Source organism: Ranitomeya imitator, chromosome 6 (genome assembly GCF_032444005.1).
Source record: "Ranitomeya imitator isolate aRanImi1 chromosome 6, aRanImi1.pri, whole genome shotgun sequence".
Classification (NCBI taxonomy): domain Eukaryota; kingdom Metazoa; phylum Chordata; class Amphibia; order Anura; family Dendrobatidae; genus Ranitomeya; species Ranitomeya imitator.
This window is the reverse complement of record NC_091287.1, coordinates 39,644,999-39,671,370: the sequence shown is the minus strand read 5'-3', so window position 1 is coordinate 39,671,370 and position 26,372 is coordinate 39,644,999. Positions and strand designations below refer to the sequence as shown.

Genomic DNA, 26,372 nt, shown 5'->3' with positions numbered 1-26,372 from the left:
CATTACAGATAGATACCAGCTGCCGGCTTCTTCCCTAAATAGTTCTTGTATAATTTGGAGGTGTGCTTTGGGTCATTGTCCTGTTATAGGATGAAATTGGCTCCAATCAAGCGCTGTCCACCGGGTATGGCATGGCGTTGCAAAATGGAGTGATAGCCATCCTTATTCAAAATCCCTTTTACCTTGACAGATGGCGTCACACTCTTCCAGCGTCTTTTCAGTTGTTCTGCGTCTCACAAATGTTCTTCTGTGTGATCCAAACACCTCAATCTTGGATTCGTCTGTCCATAACACTTTTTTTCCAATCTTCCTCTGTCCAATGTCTGTGTTCTTTTGCCCATATTAATTTTTTCCTTTTATTAGCCAGTCTCAGATATGGCCTTTTCTTTGCCACTCTGCCCTGAAGGCCAGCATCCCGCAGTCGCCTCTTCACTGTAGAGGTTGACACTGGCGTTTTGCGTGTACTATATAATGAAGCTGCCAGTTGAGGACCTGTGAGGCATAGATTTCTCAAACTACAGACTTGTACTTGTCTTGTTGCTCAGTTGTGCAGCGCGGCCTCCCACTTCTCTTTCTACTCTCTTTAGAGCCTGTTTGTGCTCTCCTCTGAAGGGAGTAGTACACACCGTTGTAGGAAATATTCAGTTCCTTGGCAATTTCTCGCATGGAATAGCCTTCATTTCTAAGAACAAGAATAGACTGTCGAGTTTCACATGAAAGATCTTTTTTTTCTGCCCATTTTGAGAGTTTAATGGAACCAACACATGTAATGCTCCAGATTCTCAACTAGCTCAAAGGAAGGTTGGGTTTATAGGTTCTGTAATCAGCCAAACTGTTTTCAGCTGTGCTAACATACTTGCACAAGGGTTTTCAAGGGTATTCTAACCATCCATTAGCCTTCTTACACAGCTAGCAAACACAAAGTACCATAAGAACACTGGAGTTGTTGGAAATGGGTCTCTATACACGTATGAAGATATTGCATTACAAACCAGACGTTTGCAGTTAGAATAGTCATTTACCACCACATTAACAATGTGTAGAGCGTATTTCTGAATCATTTAATGTTAGCTTCATTGGAAAAAACTGTGCTTTTCTTTAAAAAATAAGGACATTTCTAAGTGACCCTAAACTTTGGATAGTATATATATATATATATATATATATATATATATATATATATATATATATATATATATACTAAAAATATATATTATCTCCTAGCCAGTATATTACCCATCCTGGTTAGGTGATCTATGTTATTTTTGGGACAATTCCTCTAAGATGAAAAAAGTCTAAATATGCCGACAAACCGAAGCAAGATCTATAATGACATCCTATTTTTGAAGTTAGAAGAAATATTTGGAAAATTGCATAAATCACAATATCTCAATATATTGTAATTAGCAGAATTGTTCTTCAGATCAGCAGGAAAAATCCAAAAATGGAGAGGGGTGCTTATATATCCACCACGGTTTCCCTTCACAGATGAGACAGGAGCTGTAGATGGTCGTATACCTGCTGCAGACTGCTGACAACTGTGGAATACACGGACTGCCGCCACCTATTTTCAGATCTCCCCCGCTGATAATGGAAGTGATTTCGATAATAATATTTTATTAAAACACAACTCGGAGCGGCCCTTGTTTTATCGCTGTGCACTTCTTGTTTCTCCCTATGCCATCGTGCTGCCCTCCTGATCTCGTGTGTCCTCATGGGTGCAGGCAGTACTTTCGCACAGTCACCCATGCTTTACACATATGCATAGTAGATTTTTTTTCTTACATTCTCATTACTGTTTCCACTTTATCACTAGTCCAGTCAGTCTCGCTAAAGCTGCTATGTTTTTCTAATCAGGGACGAACCTTTGAGGCCATTCTGCCCTTGGTTGTACGTTTTGAAGAAGCACATTTTTTTATTTAATCATCCTTTAGTCATTGGAAAGTTATTCATTTTTGTAATATACGTTATTACTTTATTTTCCTTCTTTCTCTTCCAAATACGCTCTGGTTGTGCTCCTTTAGAAGTTCCTTTTAACTGCTGCTCATCCAACATCTGTACAATGCATTCAAACATTCTGTGTACAGGACTTTTCCTATCCAAGAATGGGGATGGGGAGCACAAACCTTCAAACAGGAAAAGTCCCATACACAGACTGTATGAATATAATGTACAGATGTTGCCGAGTAGCAGTTGAAAGCAGCTTATAAAAAAGCATAAACTGGACACTGACAGTACTGCAGTGTAGTGTTTGGGAGAAATGGGGGATGAAGTATATTAGAAAATTCATAATTTTGCAATGCCTGGAGGGTAATTAGTAAAAAAATTACAGTTACTCTTTAACCCATCAGCTGATACAGTCAATAGCAACTAAGTAGTTTGACAGAACCAGGGGACTCCCTCTGTTACCCCATTGATTGCAATAGTCTTCATGTCAGTATATCAACCATAAAAAGCAAGTCCTCAAGAACTACTGAGCCAGTCTCTGTGTTTCCTGCTTTGTCTCTTGATGGATATGTGACCACTGCAGTCGAACAATAGGCCAAGAATGTTGGCTGCAGCAGTCACATGTCCACTGAGGCGGGACAAGAACTACAAATCCAGTCTCTGTGCTTCCTGCTTTGTCTCTAGATGGACATGTGACCACTGCAGTGAAACAATAGTCCAATGGTGGGACAAGAACTACAAAGCCAGTCTCTGTGCTTCCTGCTTTGTCTCTAGATGGACATGTGACCACTGCAGTGAAACAATAGTCCAATGGTGGGACAAGAACTACAAAGCCAGCCTCTGTGCTTCCTGCTTTGTCTCTAGATGGACATGTGACCACTGCAGTGAAACAATAGTCCAATGGTGGGACAAGAACTACAAAGCCAGCCTCTGTGCTTCCTGCTTTGTCTACATGAGTATGTGACCACTGCTGCCAATCACTAGCTGTGGCTGTGATCTTTTGGTCACTGCTGCAGCAAGTGAAAGAAGAGAATTATTTCTTTTAGTATTTTACATAATTCCGAGTGATTTTTTTTTTTCTTTTCTTTTCTTTTTTTTTTTTTTTTTTTTAAATTAGGTATCCAGATAACCCTTTTAAAGTTGAATATATATTTTACGGATGAAGGCTTTCCTTTCTGGCTGCCCAACAAGTATTTTCTACTTGATATTGTCCAGATCCCTACAGCAGAGGCTGAAAGCATGGCTGCTATTCCAAATCCTAGGGGAATGTAATTATCCAGCGGAAAAAAATCATAACAGTTATTGTGACCAACCTATATTTTTCTGTGTGGACATATGAACCCAGATCTCATAATGAACTTATGAAACTCTTAAGTGAAGCGATACATGAAATAGACCTCTTATTTGCGGTTGGAAGGGATGACATATAAGGTTTATGCATCATTAATTTTGCATATTTTCCACTGAGTATATATATATATATATATATCTATATATATATATATATATATATATATATATATATATATATATATATATATAAAGCATTAACATAGTAACATATGTCTTTTATCCAGGAACAGCGCCACCATTGTTTATAGTCTCTGTCTGGTACTGCAGCTCGACCTTATTCACTTGAATAGATCTAAGCTGCAGTACCAGACGCGGCCAAAGAAAATAGTGGCGCTGTTTGAAGAAAGAATATCAAATATACCGGTAACTAGTTTAATCACAATGCATATTTTTTGGCATATCGTTTTTTTTCCCCCTAACTACCAGAATTTGCCTATCTCACATTTCTGTTTATTATTTCCACATAGTTGTAGGAAGTAAGGTCTTCTTTTGTGACGTTTCCCAGTTGCAATCTTTAAACTAGGCCTTAATTTTAAAAAATAACAAAAAAAAAAGTACAAAACAAGTAAAATCTAATAGGCAAAGTAAAAGATAATAAACGAGTCTAAAAGGCTTGTGCCGGTATGTTCGACTCCTCTCCCACCCGGCATTCTACAACTTACCTTCCTTCAAATCTGTGTTTTAGAAAGTCAAATAATGCTTTCTGCATCATATCTGTCACCTAGAAGTTAAAAAATATATATATGTTAGTACACCCAGGGACACAGTCAGGGTAGTACAGCTAGAATAGAGGCCAACCATTATAAAATAAATGGGCCCAATCACTGGTATACATTTCTGCGTCTTGTTTATTCACTGTTGGTACATACAGTCATGGCTGAAAGTGATGGCCCCCTTGAAATTGTTCCAGAAAATGAAGTTCTTCTTCCGGAAAATTATTGCAATTACACGTTTTGTTATACACATGTTTATTTCCTTTGTGTGTAGAACAACACCAAAAAGAGACCTTTATCTTACTTTGACCGTGGTGCGCAAAATAATCAAGAAGTTTACAACCCATGGCACTGTAGTTAATGTCCCTGGATCTGGACGGCAAAAAAAACTGATGAAAGGTTGCAAGTAGGATAGTCCAGAGGGTGGATAAGCAGCCCCAATCAAGTTCCAAAAAAATCCAAGCTGTCCTGCAGGCTCAGGGTGCATCAGTGTCAGCGAGAACTATCCGTCAATATATGATTGAAATGAAACGCTGGCAGGAGACAAAAAAAGCTTAACTGCAGTTTGTCAAAATGTACATGAGTAAGCCAAAAAAGTGTTGTTAGAACAGATGACAACAAGATAGAGCTTTTTGGTAAAGCACATCATTCTACTGTTTACTGAAAACAGAATGAGGCATACAGAGAAGAGAACACAGTACCTACAGTCAAATATGGTGGAGGTTCAAAGAGGTTTTGGGGTTGTTTTGATGCCTCAGGATCGCAATGTAGTGCCCCGCGTCAGAAAGCTGGGTTGGCATCCTAGGTCATGAGTCTTCCATCAGGACAATGACCCTAAACATACTTTAACGAGCACCCAAAAATGGATGGAAACAAAGCGCTGGAGAGTTCTGAAGTGGCAGCAATGAGATCTAAATCCCATTGATCAAAAGTGGAAAGAGCCTAAAATTGCTGTTGGGAGAAGGCGCCTTCAAATATGAGAGACCTGGAGCAGTTTGCAAAAGAAGAATGGTCCACAATTCCAGTTGAGGGGTGCAAGAAGCTTGTTGATGGTTATAAGAAGCGATTGATTGCAGTTATTTATTCCAAAGGATGTGCAACCAACTGTTAAGTTGAGAGATCCAACAATTTTGTCCGACCCATTTTGGGGGTTTTGTGTGAAATTATGTCCAATTTGCCTTTTTTTCTCTGTTGTTTTTTTTTCTGTTGTTCCAATACACACAAAGGAAACAAACGTGTAATTGTGATAATTTTCTGGGAGAAATACTCCATTTTCCGGAAGAGTTTCAGGGGTACCAATACTTTCGGCCATCACTCTACTATATATACATATGGCTCAATTTAACCAATAAAAATGCAATTTTTTACTTTATTTACCGATAATGGTGAAAGGTCCCACAATGACCTGCCAATCAGATTATGTGGGTTCGATACTTTTCTGATGGCAGTCCTGACTACTCCTGGCAGAGCAATGATACTATTCCCGGCAGGCATGAGACTGGGCAAACTTTATAAAAAGTATTATCTCACATCATGCTCTATTTTTCCTTTCTTACCTCGTATCCTTTTAAAGAAGGCCCCACCAGGACTACGGGTCTCATAGAAGGCACTACATCATAAGGAGGAATGTGCTCTGTCTGTGCAAAAACGGAAACAAGGGCAACAAGAACACAAGTTTAAAATAAAAGGAGAATATTAATTCCAGTAATCTGGCGTCTAATCTGTTCAAATGTTTCCAACCATCCAGATATGCAAAATACAAAAGAATGAGATGATATAACCAATTACCAGACTCCTCTGATGTTTATGTTATGTTTTATCTTATTTTATGTTGATTTATCTTAGTTCCACCTACATGTATATAATTTTCTACCATCGTCTGATAATCCTGAAGGTTTGAAATAAAAAGGTAGAAAATCCAATTTGGTTTCTTCATTTCTGACCGTAGGGTTAAGTTCTCACGATGAGATTTTGATGCTGATTATGATAAAAAAAAAAAATGCAAGTAACCGATTATTCTCAACGGACGCAGAAATGGTGCAATATCCAAAACTCATCAAAAAAACTCGTCGGGAATGTAGTCTTTGGCCGGCGTCACACTAGAGAGAAATATGGACGAGTGAGAGGCGCAAAAACAACGCATTACACTCGGACCAATGATTCTCTATGGGGCAGCTCCTATCTGCCGTATATTTTTCGGCCGTATTTTACGTGCGTAGAAAATCGCAGCATGCTGAGTTTGTCAGCGTATTGCGCAAAAAATCCACCAATGAAAGTCTATGGGGGCGAGAAAAATACGGATTACACACGGACCAACAGTGTGACTTGCGAGAAATACGCAGCGGTGTTCTATAGAAAAGCCGGCAATTCAGTGCGGTGTACAGTAAAATCACACCGACAGAATAGAATAGCTAAAATAAATGTCTGCACATAGTATAGGGATATATATATATATATATATATATATATATATATATATATATATATATATATATATATATATATATGTGTGTGTGTGTCAGTGAGACACCTATATATATATTTATATTTCATACAGCGCTAGATATCAGAAAGGCCGGTAATTCAATTACCGGCTTTTGCTAACTCACTACCGAACCCGACAGGATATGAGACATGGTTTACACACAGTAAACCATTTCATATCTGTTACATTTTTATATGTCCTTCCCTAATAATGTTAGTAGAGTGTGTGTGTAAAATTTGGGAGCTGTTGGTGTTATAATAAAGGGTTAATACATGGACAAAACTGGCAGGGGTTTCTGTGCAATTTTCTCCACCATAGAGGGAAAGCCAGTGATTGAGGGCAGATATTAATAGCCTAGAGAGGGACCAGGGTTATTGCCCCCCCTCCCCCCCCCCCGGCTAAAAACATCTACCCCCAGTCACCCCAGAAAAGGCACATCTGTAAGCTGCACCTATTCTGGCACTTAGCCTCTTTCTTCCCACTGCCCTGTGGCATTGGCATATGGGGTAATAAGGGGTTAATGTCACCTTGCTATCGTAAGGTGACATTAAGCCTGGTTTAACTGGTTAATAATGGAGAGGTGTCAATAAGACACCTATCCATTATTAATCCAATAGTCTGAAAGGGTTAAATAAAAACACACATTAAGAATAAAGTATTTTAATGAAAGAAAGAAACACGCAGGGTTTTAATATCTTTATTATACTCTCAATCCAAAGCAAAGCCCTCTTTCTTCTTCTTAATGTGTATGTGTTTATTTAACCCTTTCAGACTATTGGATTAATAATGGATAGGTGTCTTATTGACACCTCGCCATTATTAACCAGGCTTAATGTCACCTTACAATAGCAAGGTCACATGTCTCATATCCTGTCGGGTTCGGTAGTGATTTAACAAAATCCAACAATTGAATTACCGGCTTTTCTGCTATCTAGCGCTGTATGAAATATAAATATATATATAGAGGTGACTCACTGACAGATATATATACAGTACAGACCAAAAGTTTGGACACATCTTCTCATTTAAAGATTTTTCTGTATTTTCATGACTATGAAAATTGTACATTCACACTGAAGGCATCAAAACTATGAATTAACACATGTGGAATTAAATACTTAACAAAAAAGTGTGAAACAACTGAAATTATGTCTTATATTTTAGGTTCTTCAAAGTAGCCACCTTTTGCTTTGATGACTGCTTTGCATACTCTTGGCATTCTCTTGATGAGTTTCAAGAGGTAGTCACCGGGAATGGTTTTCATTTCACAGGCGTGCCCTGTCAGTTTAATAAGTGGGATTTTTTGCCTTATAAATGGTGTTGGGACCATCAGTTGTGTTGTGCAGATGTCTGGTGGATACACAGCTGATAGTCCTCCTGAATAGACTGTTAGAATTTGTATTATGGCAAGAAAAAAGCAGCTAATTAAAGAAAAATGAGTGGCCATCATTACTTTAAGAAATGAAGGTCAGTCAAGTGCAGTGGCAAAAACTATCAAGCGCTACACTGGCTCACATGATGACCGCCCCAGGAAAGGAAGACCAAGAGTCATCTCTGCTTCTGAGGATAAGTTTATCCGAGTCACCAACCTCAGAAATCGCAGGTTAACAGCAGCTCAGATTAGAGACCAGGTCAATGCCACACAGAGTTCTAGCAGCAGACACATCTCTACAACAACTGTTAAGAGGAGACTTTGTGCAGCAGGCCTTCATGGTAAAATAGCTGCTAGGAAACCACTGCTAAGGACAGGCAACAAGCAGAAGAGACTTGTTTGGGCTAAAGAACACAAGGAATGGACATTAGACCAGTGGAAATCTGTGCTTTGGTCTGATGAGTCCAAATTTGAGATCTTTGGTTCCAACCACCGTGTCTTTGTGCGACGCAGAAAAGGTGAACGGATGGACTCTACATGCCTGGTTCCCACCGTGAAGCATGGAGGAGGAGGTGTGATGGTGTGGGGGTGCTTTGCTGGTGACACTGTTGGGGATTTATTCAAAATTGAAGGCATACTGAACCAGCATGTCTACCACAGCATCTTGCAGCGGCATGCTATTCCATCCGGTTTGCGTTTAGTTGGACCATCATTTATTTTTCAACAGGACAATGACCTCAAACACACCTCCAGGCTGTGTAAGGGCTATGTGACCAAGAAGGAGAGTGATGGGGTGCTACGCCAGATGACCTGGCCTCCACAGTCACCAGGCCTGAACCCAATCAAGATGGTTTGGGGTGAGCTGGACCGCAGAGTGAAGGCAAAAGGGCCAACAAGTGCTAAGCATCTCTGGGAACTCCTTCAAGATTGTTGGAAGACCATTTCCGGTGACTACCTCTTGAAGCTCATCAAGAGAATGCCAAGAGTGTGCAAAGCAGTCATCAAAGCAAAAGGTGGCTACTTTGAAGAACCTAGAATATAAGACATATTTTCAGTTGTTTCACACTTTTTTGTTAAGTATATAATTCCACATGTGTTAATTCATAGTTTTGATGCCTTCAGTGTGAATGTACAATTTTCATAGTCATGAAAATACAGAAAAATCTTTAAATAAGAAGGTGTGTCCAAACGTTTGGTCTATACTCTACATATATATTTTCCAGCGGGAAAATCTTGGATGTCACACGGATATTTTTTGGAGAAAATACGGATGACATACGGATCGCTGTTCATGAACTTTTCTGCATATCTCTGCCTTAAAAAAAACGGACCGTATTTTTATACGTTAGGTGTGACTCCGGCCTAAGAGTGTAAGATTTTGTTGCAGAAATGTCTGCATGCATCTGTCCCATTCATCTAATTGGAGTCATGCACATGGTGCAGAAAGAGATGTGGGAAATGTCCAGACTAAAATCCGTTTCAAACCCTGCCTTTCTTTAAAGAGTCTGAACAACCCCTTTAAGAACGCGTTATAAATAAATTAATTTCAGGCTTTGTCCTAAATGAATAACTTATGGACCAAATGATGGTCCGACCACTGGTAACCCTGCTAATCCTGAGAATGGCGCTTTATGGAGTCACCTGTGAATTAAATGGTGAATCGATTAAGCATATCTCCATTCATTCTCTATTGGACTTCTGGAAATGGCAAATATAGTACTTAGCAATTAGCGATGAGCGAACGTGCTGGGATAAGGTGTTAATGGCGCATGCTCATGTGCTAACTGAGTATCTTTGGCGTGCTCGAAAAATATGTTCGAATCTCTGCGGCTGCATGTTTTGCGGCTGTTAGACAGTCGCAACACATGCAAGGATTATTTAATAAACAGTCAATCCCTGCAAGTGTTGCAGCTGTCAAACAGCCACAAGACATGCAGGACTTAAAGAAATTTTTTGCGCATGCCGAAGACAATCGCTTAGCATCCGAGCATGCTCAGAAAACACCTTATCTGAGCACACTCGTTCATCTATCTCTAGCTACTATCTCTACCAGTCCAATAGAGAATGACTGACGTGGAGTGGTGCCCTGTGGATTTCCACTCCATTCAGTTGAGGTTCTTCAGAGCCTTTGTTTTCGGGATCTGTGAGAAACCCAATGGTCGGACGACCAGCGATGAATGAATTATCGCTTATTATATCGATAAGGGATCAGTTAATACTTTGGTACAAACACTTTGATTAATGAATGAATTAATATCTACAGTAATTATAAACTGTTGATTTAGATTTTAGAAAAGAGGTTGATGTAAAGGGAATTAAAAGGACCTATTGTTTAATTCAGGTTCTTATGTTACATTTATTATTATTATTCCAATTTTTTTTCCATATAACAATCTGTATTAATATAAAAAGACATTTTTATTCTGGGCCTTTTTTAGACTCTAACTTTCTGTTAGTTCAGGAAACATTATGTATGCATTTGCTACAAGGAACAGACTCTGACCCTATCTTTTGTATTGAAGCATCTAATGAGCGTGTGCAAGGGTGATTGTGAACGGAGGGGGAGGAGGTGAGCTGTGACATCGCCTATTGTGAATGGTGGATCCTGTGTTATCTACTGTATATAGAGGTGTTATCAGTCATTGTACAGGGGGAGGAGGTGAGCTGTGACATCGCCTATTGTGAATGGCGGATCCTGTGTTCTCTACTGTATATAGAGGTGTTATCAGTCATTGTACAGGAGGAGGTGAGCTGTGACATCACCTATTGTGAATGGTGGATCCTGTGTTATCTACTGTATATAGAGGTGTTATCATCAGTCATTGTACAGGAGGAGGAGGTGAGCTGTGACATCACCTATTGTGAATGGTAGATCCTGTGTTATCTACTGTATATAGAGGTGTTATCAGTCATTGTACAGGAGGAGGAGGTGAGCTGTGATATCACCTATTGTGAATGGTGGATCCTGTGTTATCTACTGTATATAGAGGTGTTATCAGTCATTGTACTGGAGGAGGAGGTGAGCTGTGACATCACCTATTGTGAATGGTGGATCCTGAGTTCTCTACTGTATATAGAGGTGTTATCAGTCATTGTACAGGAGGAGGTGAGCTGTGACATCACCTTTTGTGAATGGTAGATCCTGTATTATCTACTGTATATAGAGGTGTTATCAGTCATTGTACAGGAGGAGGTGAGCTGTGACATCACCTATTGTGAATGGTGGATCCTGTGTTATCTACTGTATATAGAGGTGTTATCAGTCATTGTACAGGAGGAGGAGGTGAGCTGTGACATCACCTATTGTGAATGGTGGATCCTGTGCTCTCTACTGTATATAGAGGTGTTATCAGTCATTGTACAGGAGGAGGTGAACTGTGACATCACCTATTGTGAATGGTAGATCCTGTATTATCTACTGTATATAGAGGTGTTATCAGTCATTGTACAGGAGGAGGTGAGCTGTGACATCACCTATTGTGAATGTTGGATCCTGTGTTATCTACTGTATATAGAGGTGTTATCAGTCATTGTGCAGGAGGAGGAGGTGAGCTGTGACATCACCTATTGTGAATGGTAGATCCTGTGTTATCTACTGTATATAGAGGTGTTAGTCATTGTACAGGAGGAGGAGGTGAGCTGTGACATCACCTATTGTGAATGGCGGATCCTGTGTTCTCTACTGTATATAGAGGTGTTATCAGTCATTGTACAGGAGGAGGTGAGCTGTGACATCACCTATTGTGAATGGTAGATCCTGTGTTATCTACTGAATATAGAGGTGTTATCATCAGTCATTGTACAGGAGGAGGAGGTGAGCTGTGACATCACCTATTGTGAATGGTAGATCCTGTGTTATCTACTGTATATAGAGGTGTTATCAGTCATTGTACAGGAGGAGGAGGTGAGCTGTGACATCACCTATTGTGAATGGCGGATCCTGTGTTCTCTACTGTATATAGAGGTGTTATCAGTCATTGTACAGGAGGAGGTGAGCTGTGACATCACCTATTATGAATGGTAGATCCTGTATTATCTACTGTATATAGAGGTGTTATCAGTCATTGTACAGGAGGAGGTGAGCTGTGACATCACCTATTGTGAATGGTGGATCCTGTGTTCTCTACTGTGTATAGAGGTGTTATCAGTCATTGTACAGGAGGAGGTGAGCTGTGACATCACCTATTGTGAATGGTGGATCCTGTGTTATCTACTGTATATAGAGATGCTATCAGTCATTGTACAGGAGGAGGAGGTGAGCTGTGACATCACCTATTGTGAATGGTGGATCTTGTGTTATCTACTGTACATAGAGGTGTTATCAGTCATTGTACAGGAGGAGGAGGTGAGCTGTGACATCACCTATTGTGAATGGTGGATCCTGTGTTATCTACTGTACATAGAGGTGTTATCAGTCATTGTACAGTAGGAGGAGGTGAGCTGTGACATCACCTATTGTGAATGGTGGATCCTGTGTTATCTACTGTATATAGAGGTGTTATCAGTCATTGTACAGGAGGAGGTGAGCTGTGATATCACCTATTGTGAATGGTGGATCCTGTGTTATCTACTGTGTATAGAGGTGTTATCAGTCATTGTACAGGAGGAGGAGGTGAGCTGTGACATCACCTATTGTGAATGGTGGATCCTGTGTTATCTACTGTATATAGAGGTGTTATCATCAGTCATTGTACAGGAGGAGGAGGTGAGCTGTGACATCACCTATTGTGAATGGTAGATCCTGTGTTCTCTACTGTATATAGAGGTGTTATCAGTCATTGTACAGGAGGAGGTGAGCTGTGACATCACCTATTGTGAATGGTAGATCCTGTATTATCTACTGTATATAGAGGTGTTATCAGTCATTGTACAGGAGGAGGTGAGCTGTGACATCACCTATTGTGAATGGTGGATCCTGTGTTATCTACTGTATATAGAGGTGCTATCAGTCATTGTACAGGAGGAGGAGGTGAGCTGTGACATCACCTATTGTGATTAGTGAATCCTGTGTTAACAGCTGTGTATAGAGGTGTTATCAGTCGTGATAACACCTCTATATGACTTTAATGGATAATATATGGGGGAGAGGGGTGTAAACCACGCTCAGACACTCTAGTGGAGACTTATTTCTGTGAGAAAGAAGGGATCAGGCATTTTAAAATCCAGCAAGACTGACATTGCTTTCCTGCAACATCTACTGTTGGGCAATCGTTTTTGACTATTTCTGTGATAGTAACCTGCAGAATTTTGAATCCAGCTCCGGAGTGTAATACAGAGTAGCGCTAGACCAGTAATGTGATGTATTTACAAAGTCGGACAACTTTTTATGTGCATTATTTATAGACATATACAGTAGAAATCATTTATAACAGTACACTGCGTGTATTCTACTTCAATAAAGCATCCACAAGATATTACAATCCGATCGTTAATACAGAAAATGCAGTGTTAGAATGATTGAAAAGTGTTAAGTTGTCATTTTTCACATTTTCATCGACATTTTTCACACTTTTAGTATTGTTACATTATACAACAATGAACATGAGACAGACACACAGGAGACATCAGCAGAAAATGTATATAAAGCACATAAAGCAACAAAAGCCAACTGTAAAGACTGAAAATTATTGTAAAAGACCTGACCTCACTTTCTATTGTTTTAATTTTTGGGGTTTTTATTTTTGTATGTGTATATAGAATTAATGATTAATCTACTACTGTATATGCAGATGTATTTGGAGAGGTTTTATACCCTCAAGGTGTCTTTTAAGCAGCTCAGAGCTGTGCTGTCCCCTTACCGTCTCCTCACCTCCCGGCTTCTGGTAGGACGGTCCCTCCTCCTTGAGAAACCACCCTGGTGAACAGTAGAACTATAAAGCTCAGCACTATAAAGTTCTGCTGTAATACATTCAGTTATCAGTGGTCGGGATCTACAGTTTTATAACTAATTTACATACAGAGATAAAAGGGGATTTGAACAAACACATGGCTCAGGAAAGTGAGAGCCATGATTAGAAGACCTGATCTGAAAACAGACAACGGTGGGTGACTGATGATTTTGCAAGATTTATAACAGCAGCTTGTCAGGAGCTTAGAGGGAGGTGAGTAGCTAAATTATGTATAGAAATCAATGGGCTGGAGAGAGCTGACTGGTATGTTAGGAGTTAACCCCTCTCCTGGCATGTAACTACTGCCTACTCTGAGCCAGGGTATGGGCTGTTACTAGCGGCCACCGAGCTCCATGGAAACAAGCTGTAAACTATGAAAGATAAAAGCTCTCATTTCAGGAGCATGACAGCAAATAGAAAAGGCAAGTCAATTGCAAACTTGTTTATTTTCATGCCGTCAAACTAATTAATCTATATATATAATTATCTAAGGCTTTTTCCGTCTGTCTGTCTGTCTTTCTGTCTGTCTGTCTGTCCTGGAAATCCCGCGTCTCTGATTGGTCGAGGCCGCCAGGCCTCGACCAATCAGTAACGGGCACAGCGACGATGATGTCATAAAGGACGTAGACATCCCGCGTCTCTGATTGGTCGAGGCCGCCAGGCACAGCGACGATGATGTCATAAAGGATGTAGAAATCCCACGTTTCTGATTCAGCGCCGGGCACAGTATCGACGTAGATGTCATAATGGTTGCCATGGCGACGATGATGTCATAAAGGTTGCCTCGACCAATCAGCGACGGGCACAGTCTACCGCGAATTCTGGAATCATCATTGTCCATATACTACGGGGACATGCATATTCTAGAATACCCGATGCGTTAGAATCGGGCCACAATCTAGTCTATTTAATAATTTGATATTAATAAACTAAGGTATATATAATCTTTCTACTATTAGGGGAAACCGCCGACTGATTCAGCATTTTAAAGGGGTTGTCCAGGACTTATTGATGACTTATCAATAAGAAGAGCACAGCTCCATTCTCGAGTACTAAAACTCAGGTGTTATTGAGTAGTGTGAATCCAGCCTCGGAAACAGCTGATTGTGGGGTTGCTGTATTTTGGACCATCAGCGATCTATCCTATGTCTAGGTCATTAATATGTTTAGGATAGTTCCCTCTAGTCTTAACAGCGGTGGGCAGAACTTTATCAACTGTTGCTCCATACTGGTTTCCACCACAAGATGATAAATGATAAATATATGAAGGCTGGGGGGTGGGGTCATGCTGTCGAGACCCCACTGAACCCAAGATCAGGGAAAGGAGGCCTAAACTCACCTATGTGAATGAAGCAGCAGTGAGCATGTGCGACCATCACTCCTTTAGCCAGTTAGTGGAGCCGCGGTCGCACATGCTCACTACTGATCCAGTAACACAGAAGACTTTTGGGCCCTTTGCTCGCAATAAGTGGAGGTCCAAGCTGTCAGAGGCCCAACAATCATATATCCCATTATTTGAGGGTCCAAGCGGTCAAAAAAGTTACCGATAAATGATAACTCAGAATCTTAGTACAAATCTAATTAAGAACTCTGGACCTAACTAATTAATAATGAAATTAAATTTTAGGTATGTTTTTATAAACCACCGTCATTAACCCCTTCACCACTCTAATCCATCAAGACTATTATATCAGATTTGTCCACCTTTAAGGGCTTTTCATTTTACTTAAAATATATATTTAAAGCTAAAAGTCATTTTTGCAAATAAAATTTATTTGAAAAATGTGCTTTTCTTTTTTTAATTTTACAGGCTCTTTGTTTGCCCTGCACATTGAATTTTGACGTGACCAGAGCTGAAAAAAAAAGACAAAAACATCCACTGTCAGAATGAGTTCACTGATGGATCCTTATTATATACTCGAGTATAAGCCGAGATTTTCAGCCCAAATTTTTGGGCTGAAAGTGCCCCTCTCGGCTTATACTCGAGTCACGGTCGGCGGGTGAGGGGGAGAGAGGTCTGAGGCATACTCACCTAGTCCCGGCGCTCCTGACGCTCCCCCTGCCTGTCACACTGTCTTCGGGTGCCGCAGCTCTTCCCCTGTACAGCGGTCACGTGGGACCGCTCATTAAACTTATGAATATGGACTCCACTCCCATAGGGGTGGAGCCGCATATTCATTCCTCTAATGAGCGGTAATGATGACCGCTGACAGAGGAAGAGCTGCGGCACCCAAAGACAGTGTGACAGGCAGGGGCAGCGTCAGGAGCGCCGGGACAAGGTGAGTATTTTATATTCACCTGTCCACGTTCCACCCGCCGGGCGCCGCTCCGTCTTCGCGTCCTCTTGCAGTGACTGCTCAGGTCAGAGGGCGCGATGACGCATATAGTGTGCGCGCCGCCCTCTGCCTGAACAGTCAGTGCAGAGAGACGCCGGGATGGGACGCCGGGAGCTGCAAGCAAGAGAGGTGAGTATGTGGTTTTTTTTTTATTGCAGCAGCAGCGTTATATATGGCACAGCTTTATATGGAGCATCTATGGGGCCATAATGAATGGTGCAGAGCATTATATATGGCACAGCTTTATATGGAACATCTATGGGGCCATAATGAACGGTGCAGAACATTATATATGGCACAGCTTTATATGGAGCATCTATGGGGCCATAATGAACGGTATAGAGCATTCTATATAGCACAGCTTTATATGGAGCATCTATGGGGCCATAATGAACGGTGCAGAGCATTATATATGGCACAGCTTTATATGGAGCATCTATGGGGCCATAATGAACGGTGCAGAGCATTATATATGGCACAGCTTTATATGGAGCATCTATGGGGCCATAATGAACGGTGCAGAGCATTATATATGGCACAGCTTTATAAGGAGCATCTATGGGGCCATAATGAACGGTGCAGAGCATTGTATATGGGGCACAGCTTTTTGTGGAGCATCTATGGTGCCATAATGAACGGTGCAGAGCATTATATATGGCACAGCTTTATAAGGAGCATCTATGGGGCCATACTGAACGGTGCAGAGCATTATATATGGCACAGCTTTATGTGGAGCATCTATGGGGCCATACTGAATGGTGCGGAGCATTACATGTTGCACAGCTTTATAAGGAGCATCTATGGGGCCATAATGAACGGTGCAGAGCATTATATATGGGGCACAGCTTTATATGGAGCATCTATGGGGCCATAATGAACGGTGCAGAGCATAAATGGCACAGTTTTATATGGAGCATCTATGGGGCCATAATGAACGGTGCAGAGCATTGTATATTGCACAGCTTTATGTGGAGCATCTATGGGGCAATAATCAATGGTATGGAGCATTATATATGGCACAGCTTTATATGGAACCTCCTTTGGGGCAATAATGAACGGTAGAGTTGAGCGACCTTGACCTTTTTAGAGTCGAGCCGGGTTTTGCGAAACCCGACTATGTCCAAAGTCGGGTCGAGTGAAATCGGCCGATTATGACGTAAAGTCGGGATCGACCGAAACACGAAACCCAATGCAAGTCAATGGGGCAGCATAGTCGGCAGTGAGTGGGGGCCAGGAAAACACCTAGAGTGCCCATTTTAATGTCAAAACCATCCATTCTTCTTAATGAAGCTTGTCAAGCGTAATTTACCTTATAATAATTGGAAGGCATTTGAAATTGGGGGTCATTTGGCTAAAGTTGTGGGGGGTAGGGCTGGTTCAAGTAATTAGTGGGCCCAGGAAATCTGGACCACGTCACGGCAGTGGAGCAGGGAGAGGTAAGTATTTCAACTTTGCAAGTGCTGTGAACCTGAGCAAGCAGGGGGGGCCCACTCGTTGGCATTGGCACTGGCACAGGGCCCCTCAAAGTACAGCGGTGTGTTTGCACGGCGGGGGCGCCTCCCACCGGCAGCAACACTTTTGCGTACTATGAGAGGCCCTGTGCCAGTGACGTCGCCAACTAGTATTCCTCCCCCCACCTGATGAAGGAACCTGCACTTTCATCTGCACCTTCCTCTTTGTCCCCGTGTAAGGTGGTATGGTATGCGGGAAGAGCAACCTGACTTTCAGCAGGGTCACAATGTTGTTGTGTAGCGTGCACGGGGAATGTTGCGTTATGGGTCAATGTACCAGCAGACTCATCTATCACTGGCTGGGCAATGGGCACGATGAAGTGGAAACACAGATATAGGCCCAAAGAAGAAAGTGGGCTAAATGCAGTTCAAAATTGGTAACACAGGAATAACCAGGGGGCATTGCAGTGGAGGACAACTGGAATGAGAGGCTGACACAGAGAGTAGGGCCAAATCAGTAAGTAGTCGAAATGCAGTTCAAAATTGGCAACCGTAGTAAACAGGCGGCACAGCTTTGTTCAGTGGAGGAGAACAGCAAGGAGTGGCAGACACCGATAGTAGGCCCCAACCCAACTAGTAGGCCAAATGCAGTCTAACATTAACAACTACTTAACGAGAGGCTGAAAATGGTATTTCAGGACAGGAAACCAGGAGAACAGCAAGGAGTGGCAGACACCGATAGTAGGCCCCAAACCAACTAGTACGCCAAATGCAGTTGTTCCATTTAACCACAATTTAATGAGAGCCTGAAGATAGAAGCTCAGGAAAGGCAACCTGGGGAACACCTTGGATTGTAACACACCATCTCTCTCCACCCCATACCCATTTTGTAGGCCTAATGCTGTGTACTTTTCTACAACTACTAAACGAGAGTCGGAAGACCGAAGCAATGGCAAGGAAACCTGGGGAACACCTTGGAGTGTAACACACCATCTCTCTCCACCCCATACCCAATTTGTAGGCCTAATGCAGCCTACTTTCCGACACCTACTAAACGAGAGCATGAAGATCGAAGCTCAGGAAAGGCAACCTGGGGAACACCTTGGAGTGTAACACACCATCTCTCTCCACCCCATACCCATTTTTTAGGCCTAATGCAGTGTACTTTTCTACAACTACTAAACGAGAGTCGGAAGACCGAAGCAATGGCAAGGAAACCTGGGGAACACCTTGGAGTGTAACACACCATCTCTCTCCACCCCATTCCCCATTTTTTAGGCCTAATGCAGCCTACTTTCCGACACCTACTAAACGAGAGCATGAAGATCGAAGCTCAGGAAAGGCAACCTGGGGAACACCTTGGAGTGTAACACACCATCTCTCTCCACCCCATACCCATTTTGTAGGCCTAATGCTGTGTACCTTTCTACAACTACTAAACGAGAGTCGGAAGACCGAAGCAATGGCAAGGAAACCTGGGGAACACCTTGGAGTGTAACACACCATCTCTCTCCACCCCATACCCAATTTGTAGGCCTAATGCAGCCTACTTTCCGACACCTACTAAACGAGAGCATGAAGATCGAAGCTCAGGAAAGGCAACCTGGGGAACACCTTGGAGTGTAACACACCATCTCTCTCCACCCCATACCCATTTTGTAGGCCTAATGCTGTGTACTTTTCTACAACTACTAAACGAGAGTCGGAAGACCGAAGCAATGGCAAGGAAACCTGGGGAACACCTTGGAGTGTAACACACCATCTCTCTCCACCCCATACCCAATTTGTAGGCCTAATGCAGCCTACTTTCCGACACCTACTAAACGAGAGCATGAAGATCGAAGCTCAGGAAAGGCAACCTGGTGAAAACCTTGGAGTGTAACACAACCTGTCTCTACACCCCATACACAATTAGTAGGCCTAATGCAGCGTAGTTTCCAACAGCTACTAAACGAGAGCCGGAAGATCGAAGCTCAGGAAAGGCAACCTGGGGAACACCTTGGAGTGTAACACAACCTCTCTCTACACCACGGAAGGGCTGATTCTTAGGAAGGAAGGCTGTTGTAAATAAGCATTGCGCGTCCAAGGGTGATTATATTCTTATTCGGTATCTACTCACCCTCGGACGCGCCATGCTTCTTGATTTGTAATTAATGTTTATTTGCAATGTGCTTTTGACTTACTCAATTATTTTTTTAATTATTGATTTTATTAAATTAATAGTTTAACATCTTATTGGAAATAATTTAAAGGAGACGCGACAGGACAACACTCGGTGGATGCCATATCTGTGTTAACAACTCCAAAAAACTTTCAGTTAACTTCTTGCAGGAGAAAGAAATTGTAGCTGTTGGACCTTTGTAGTACAGTTCCAGATATTTGTTGTGTGTTTGTTTTGATTGTTAAAATGTCTGCATTTGAGATCTCAACACGATCTTATTTTTTATAATCAAATTAATTTTTTTTATATTTAATGATGTTGGTTCAAGGGGTACACGGGCAGCAATAGACAGGTCAGTGGAGGCCTAGTGGAAGGATTGACGGCAGACAGGCATCAAAGGCCTAACATTGGGCTGGCTGTAGGCAAGTTAAAATTGGTTCCAGGGGAACACGGCCATCAGTGGCCTGGTCAGTGTAGTTGTAGTTGAAAGAACGGGACGCAGACAGGCTTCGAAGGCCTAACATAATAACATAGGGCTGGCTGTAGGCAAGTTAAAATTGGTTCCAAGGGAACACGGCCATCAGTGGCCTGGTCAGTGTAGTTGTAGTTGAAAGAACGGGACGCAGACAGGCTTCGAAGGCCTAACATAACAAACTTGGGCTGGCTGTAGGCACTTTTAAATTTGTTCCAGGGGTACATGGGCAGCAGTGTATGGTCAGTGGAAGTCTAGTGGAAGGAGTGACCGCAGACAGGCTTCGAAGGCCTAACATAACAAACTTGGGCTGGCTGTAGGCACTTTTAAATTGGTTCCAGGGGTACACGGGCAGCAGTGGTCTGGTCAGTGGAAGTCTAGTGGAAGGAGTGACCGCAGACAGGCTTCGAAGGCCTAACATAACAAACTTGGGCTGGCTGTAGGCACTTTTAAATTGGTTCCAGGGGTACACGGGCAGCAGTGGTCTGGTCAGTGGAAGTCTAGTGGAAGGAGTGACCGCAGACAGGCTTCCAAGGCCTAACATAACAAACTTGGGCTGGCTGTAGGCACTTTTAAATTGGTTCCAGGGGTACACGGGCAGCAGTGGTCTGGTCAGTGGAAGTCTAGTGGAAGGAGTGACCGCAGACAGGCTTCCAAGGCCTAACATAACAAACTTGGGCTGGCTGTAGGCACTTTTAAATTGGTTCCAGGGGTACACGGGCAGCAGTGGTCTGGTCAGTGGAAGTCTAGTGGAAGGAGTGACCGCAGACAGGCTTCGAAGGCCTAACATAACAAACTTGGGCTGGCTGTAGGCACTTTTAAATTGGTTCCAGGGGTACACGGGCAGCAGTGGTCTGGTCAGTGGAAGTCTAGTGGAAGGAGTGACCGCAGACAGGCTTCCAAGGCCTAACATAACAAACTTGGGCTGGCTGTAGGCACTTTTAAATTGGTTCCAGGGGTACACGGGCAGCAGTGGTCTGGTCAGTGGAAGTCTAGTGGAAGGAGTGACCGCAGACAGGCTTCCAAGGCCTAACATAACAAACTTGGGCTGGCTGTAGGCACTTTTAAATTGGTTCCAGGGGTACACGGGCAGCAGTGGTCTGGTCAGTGGAAGTCTAGTGGAAGGAGTGACCGCAGACAGGCTTCGAAGGCCTAACATAACAAACTTGGGCTGGCTGTAGGCACTTTTAAATTGGTTCCAGGGGTACACGGGCAGCAGTGGTCTGGTCAGTGGAAGTCTAGTGGAAGGAGTGACCGCAGACAGGCTTCCAAGGCCTAACATAACAAAATTGGGCTGGCTGTAGGCACTTTAAATTGGTTTCAGGGGTACATGGGCAGCAGTGTATGGTCAGTGGAAGTCTAGTGGAAGGAGTGACCGCAGACAGGCTTCGAAGGCCTAACATAATAACATAGGGCTGGCTGTAGGCAAGTTAAAATTGGTTCCAAGGGAACACGGCCATCAGTGGCCTGGTCAGTGTAGTTGTAGTTGAAAGAACGGGACGCAGACAGGCTTCGAAGGCCTAACATAACAAACTTGGGCTGGCTGTAGGCACTTTTAAATTTGTTCCAGGGGTACATGGGCAGCAGTGTATGGTCAGTGGAAGTCTAGTGGAAGGAGTGACCGCAGACAGGCTTCGAAGGCCTAACATAACAAACTTGGGCTGGCTGTAGGCACTTTTAAATTGGTTCCAGGGGTACACGGGCAGCAGTGGTCTGGTCAGTGGAAGTCTAGTGGAAGGAGTGACCGCAGACAGGCTTCCAAGGCCTAACATAACAAACTTGGGCTGGCTGTAGGCACTTTTAAATTGGTTCCAGGGGTACACGGGCAGCAGTGGTCTGGTCAGTGGAAGTCTAGTGGAAGGAGTGACCGCAGACAGGCTTCCAAGGCCTAACATAACAAAATTGGGCTGGCTGTAGGCACTTTAAATTGGTTCCAGGGGTACATGGGCAGCAGTGTATGGTCAGTGGAAGTCTAGTGGAAGGAGTGACGGCAGACAGTCTTCGAAGGCCTAACATAACAAAATTGGGCTGACTGTAGGCACTTTTAAATTGGTTCCAGGGTAACACGGCCAGCAGTGGCCTGGTCAGTGTAGTAGTTGTAGAAAGAAGGGACCGCAGACAGGCTTCGAAGGCCTAACATAACAAAAATGTCAAAACAATGGTATTGTCAGTGCCAGGCATTGAAGGATGTCAGCGCCTAGACTACACATTGGTGAAGCTGTGAGAGATAATTTTGCTAGTGGTAGAGCACTGTTTGAGCTGGGGGGGGGAACTGTCTTGTGGCCGGCGGTACAGGCACAGGGCCCCTCATATTACAACGGTGTGTCTGACGTTGGGTGCGCACCACCACCGCCAGAGACACTTTATTGTACTATGAGGGACCCAGTGGCAGTGCCGTCGACCAAAAGCGGCCACACCCACCTCTTCAGACAAACAGCACTCTCAAGGGTCCAAGCGCAAAGTGGCGATAGCACGGCCCCGTGTGGGGAGTTTGGCCATTTCGTGAGGTGGAAACATGTCGTATGCTGGACAATCAGGTGAAGAAAATTACGAGATTGGAAAAGTCATTCAGAATAGTCCACAGGCAAGACCTTTTCATAGGAAAGCTAGGTGTCAGCCGGGCAGGGTGGGGCAAAAGATTTTGAAATCCAGTTGTGGTTCATTTTAATGAAGGTTAGATCATCTACATTTTGGGTAGCCAGACGAGTCCTTTTTTCTGTTAGTATTGAACCTGCAGCACTGAATACTCTTTCTGATAGGACACTAGCTGCCGGGCAAGCAAGCTCCTGCAATGCATATTCTGCCAATTCTGGCCAGGTGTCTAATTTGGATGCCCAGTAATCAAATGGGAATGACGGTTGAGGGAGAACGTCGATAAGGGATGAAAAATAGTTTGTAACCATACTGGACAAATGTTGTCTCCTGTCACTTTGAATTGATGCTGCAGTACCTGTCCTGTCTGCGGTCATAGAAAAATCACTCCACAACCTGGTCAGAAAACCCCTCTGGCCAACGCCACTTCTGATTTCTGCCCCTCTAACACCTCTGGTCTGCTGGCCCCTGGAGCTCGTGTGAGAACGATCACGGGCGCTGTGTGCAGGGAATGCCAGAAGCAAACGGTCAACAAGAGTTGATTGTTTTGTTGCTAATATTAGTTCCAAGTTCTCATGTGGCATAATATTTTGCAATTTGCCTTTATAGCGAGGATCAAGGAGGCAGGCCAACCAGTAATCGTCATCGTTCATCATTTTTGTAATGCGTGTGTCCCTTTTGAGGATACGCAAGGCATAATCCGCCATGTGGGCCAAAGTTCCCGTTGTCAAATCTGCGGTTGTGCTTGGTTGAGGGGCAGTTGCAGGCAAATCTACGTCACTTGTGTCCCTCAAAAAACCAGAACCCGGCCTTGCCACGCCACCAATTTCCCGTGCCCCCGGGAAAGCTTCCTCATTAAAAATATACTCATCCCCATCATCCTCCTCATCCTCCACCTCCTCTTCGCCCGGTACCTCGTCATGTACACTGCCCTGACCAGACAATCGCTGACTGTCATCAAGGCTTTCCTCTTCCTCTGGTGCAGACGCCTGATCCTTTATGTGCGTCAAACTTTGCATCAGCAGACGCATTAGGGGGATGGTCATGCTTATTATGGCGTTGTCTGCACTAACCAGCCGTGTGCATTCCTCAAAACACTGAAGGACTTGACACATGTCTTGAATCTTCGACCACTGCACACCTGACAACTCCATGTCTGCCATCCTACTGCCTGCCCGTGTATGTGTATCCTCCCACAAAAACATAACAGCCCGCCTCTGTTCGCACAGTCTCTGAAGCATGTGCAGTGTTGAGTTCCACCTTGTTGCAACGTCTATGATTAGGCGATGCTGGGGAAGGTTCAAAGAACGCTGATAGGTCTGCATACGGCTGGAGTGTACAGGCGAACGGCGGATATGTGCGCAAAGTCCACGCACTTTGAGGAGCAGGTCGGATAACCCCGGATAACTTTTCAGGAAGCACTGCACCACCAGGTTTAAGGTGTGAGCCAGGCAAGGAATGTGTTTCAGTTGGGAAAGGGAGATGGCAGCCATGAAATTCCTTCCGTTATCACTCACTACCTTGCCTGCCTCAAGATCTACAGTGCCCAGCCACGACTGCGTTTCTTGCTGCAAGAACTCGGACAGAACTTTCGCGGTGTGTCTATTGTCGCCCAAACACTTCATAGCCAATACAGCCTGCTGACGTATGCCAGTAGCTGCCCCATAATGGGAGACCTGGTGTGCAACAGTGGCAGGTGCGGATGGAGTGTTTGTGCGACTGCGGTCTGTGGACGAGCTCTTGCTTCTGCAGGAGGACGAGGAGGAGGAGGAGGGGGTGCGAACGGCTACAGACAACTGTTTACTAGACCGTGGGCTAGGCAGAACTGTCCCAAACTTGCTGTCCCCTGTGGACCCTGAATCCACCACATTTACCCAGTGTGCCGTGATGGACACGTAACGTCCCTGGCCATGCCTACTGGTCCATGCATCTGTTGTCAGGTGCACCTTTGTGCTCACAGATTGCCTGAGTGCATGGACGATGCGCTCTTTAACATGCTGGTGGAGGGCTGGGATGGCTTTTCTGGAAAAAAAGTGTCGACTGGGTAGCTCGTAGCGTGGTACAGCGTAGTCCATCAGGTCTTTGAAAGCTTCGCTTTCAACTAACCGGTAGGGCATCATCTCTAACGAGATTAGTCTAGCTATGTGGGCGTTCAAACCCTGTGTACGCGGATGCGAGGCTAAGTATTTCCTTTTTCTAACCATAGTCTCATGTAGGGTGAGCTGGACTGGAGAGATGGAGATCGTGGAACTAGCGGGGGTGCCGGTGGACATGGCAGACTGAGAGACGGTGGGAGATGGTATTGTTGCCGCCGGTGCCCTAGATGCAGTGTTTCCTACTACGAAACTGGTGATTCCCTGACCCTGACTGCTTTGGCCTGGCAAAGATACCTGCACAGATACAGCAGGTGGTGCGCTAAATGGTGGTCCTACACTGCCGGAAGGGATGTTGCGTTGATGACTAGCTTCATTGGCCGAGGGTGCAACAACCTTAAGGGACGTTTGGTAGTTAGTCCAAGCTTTCAAATGCATGGTGGTTAAATGTCTATGCATGCAACTAGTATTGAGACTTTTCAGATTCTGACCTCTGCTTAAGGAAGTAGAACATTTTTGACAGATGACTTTGCGCTGATCAATTGGATGTTGTTTAAAAAAATGCCAGACTGCACTCTTTCTAGCATCGGATACCTTTTCAGGCATTGCAGACTGAGCTTTAACCGGATGGCCACGCTGTCCTCCACCAGGTTTTGGCTTTGCCACGCGTTTTGGGCAAGATACGGGCCCGGCAGATGGAACCTGTGGCGATGTTGATGCCTGCTGCGGCCCCTCCTCCTCCTCTGCTTCAGAACTGCTGCCGCCTGCACCCTGTTCCCCCAATGGCTGCCAATCGGGGTCAAGAACTGGGTCATCTAATAACTCTTCTTGTACCTCCTGCGCAACTTCGTCTGTGTCACCGTGTCGTTCGGTGGTATAGCGTTCGTGATGGGGCAACATAGTCTCATCAGGGTCTGATTCTTGATCAGCACCCTGCGAGGGCAATGTTGTGGTCTGAGTCAAAGGACCAGCATAGTAGTCTGGCTGTGGCTGTGCGTCAGTGCACTCCATGTCAGATTCAATTTGTAATGGGCATGGACTGTTAACTGCTTCACTTTCTAAGCCAGGGACGGTATGTGTAAAGAGCTCCATGGAGTAACCCGTTGTGTCGCCTGCTGCATTCTTCTCTGTTGTTGTTTTTGCTGAAGAGGACAAGGAAGTGACTTGTCCCTGACCGTGAACATCCACTAACGACGCGCTGCTTTTACTTTTACCAGTTTCACGAGAGGAGGCAAAAGAGCTAGAGGCTGAGTCAGCAAGATAAGCCAAAACTTGCTCTTGCTGCTCCGGCTTTAAAAGCGGTTTTCCTAATCCCAGAAAAGGGAGCGTTCGAGGCCTTGTGTAGCCGGACGACGAACCTGGCTCCACAGCTCCAGACTTAGGTGCAATATTTTTTTCCCCACGACCACCTGATGCTCCACCACTACCACTACCCTCATTACCAGCTGACAATGAACGCCCCCGGCCACGACCTCTTCCACTAGACTTCCTCATTGTTTTAAAAACGTA

General features: G+C 43.9%; 1 protein-coding gene across 6 annotated transcripts in view; it reads right to left on the bottom strand.

The window, feature by feature from the left end:
- CACNB2 (calcium voltage-gated channel auxiliary subunit beta 2) overlaps positions 1–26,372 on the bottom strand; it is a 345,405-nt gene that overhangs the window by 14,447 nt on the left and 304,586 nt on the right. For all 6 annotated transcript variants that reach the window (XM_069729519.1, XM_069729517.1, XM_069729522.1 and 3 more), the window contains 2 exons: positions 5,570–5,650; positions 3,963–4,021 (listed from right to left, as the gene is read on the bottom strand). In XM_069729519.1, coding sequence (XP_069585620.1) covers positions 3,963–4,021; positions 5,570–5,650 — 140 coding nt within the window. The remainder of the gene's footprint in view (positions 1–3,962; positions 4,022–5,569; positions 5,651–26,372) is intronic.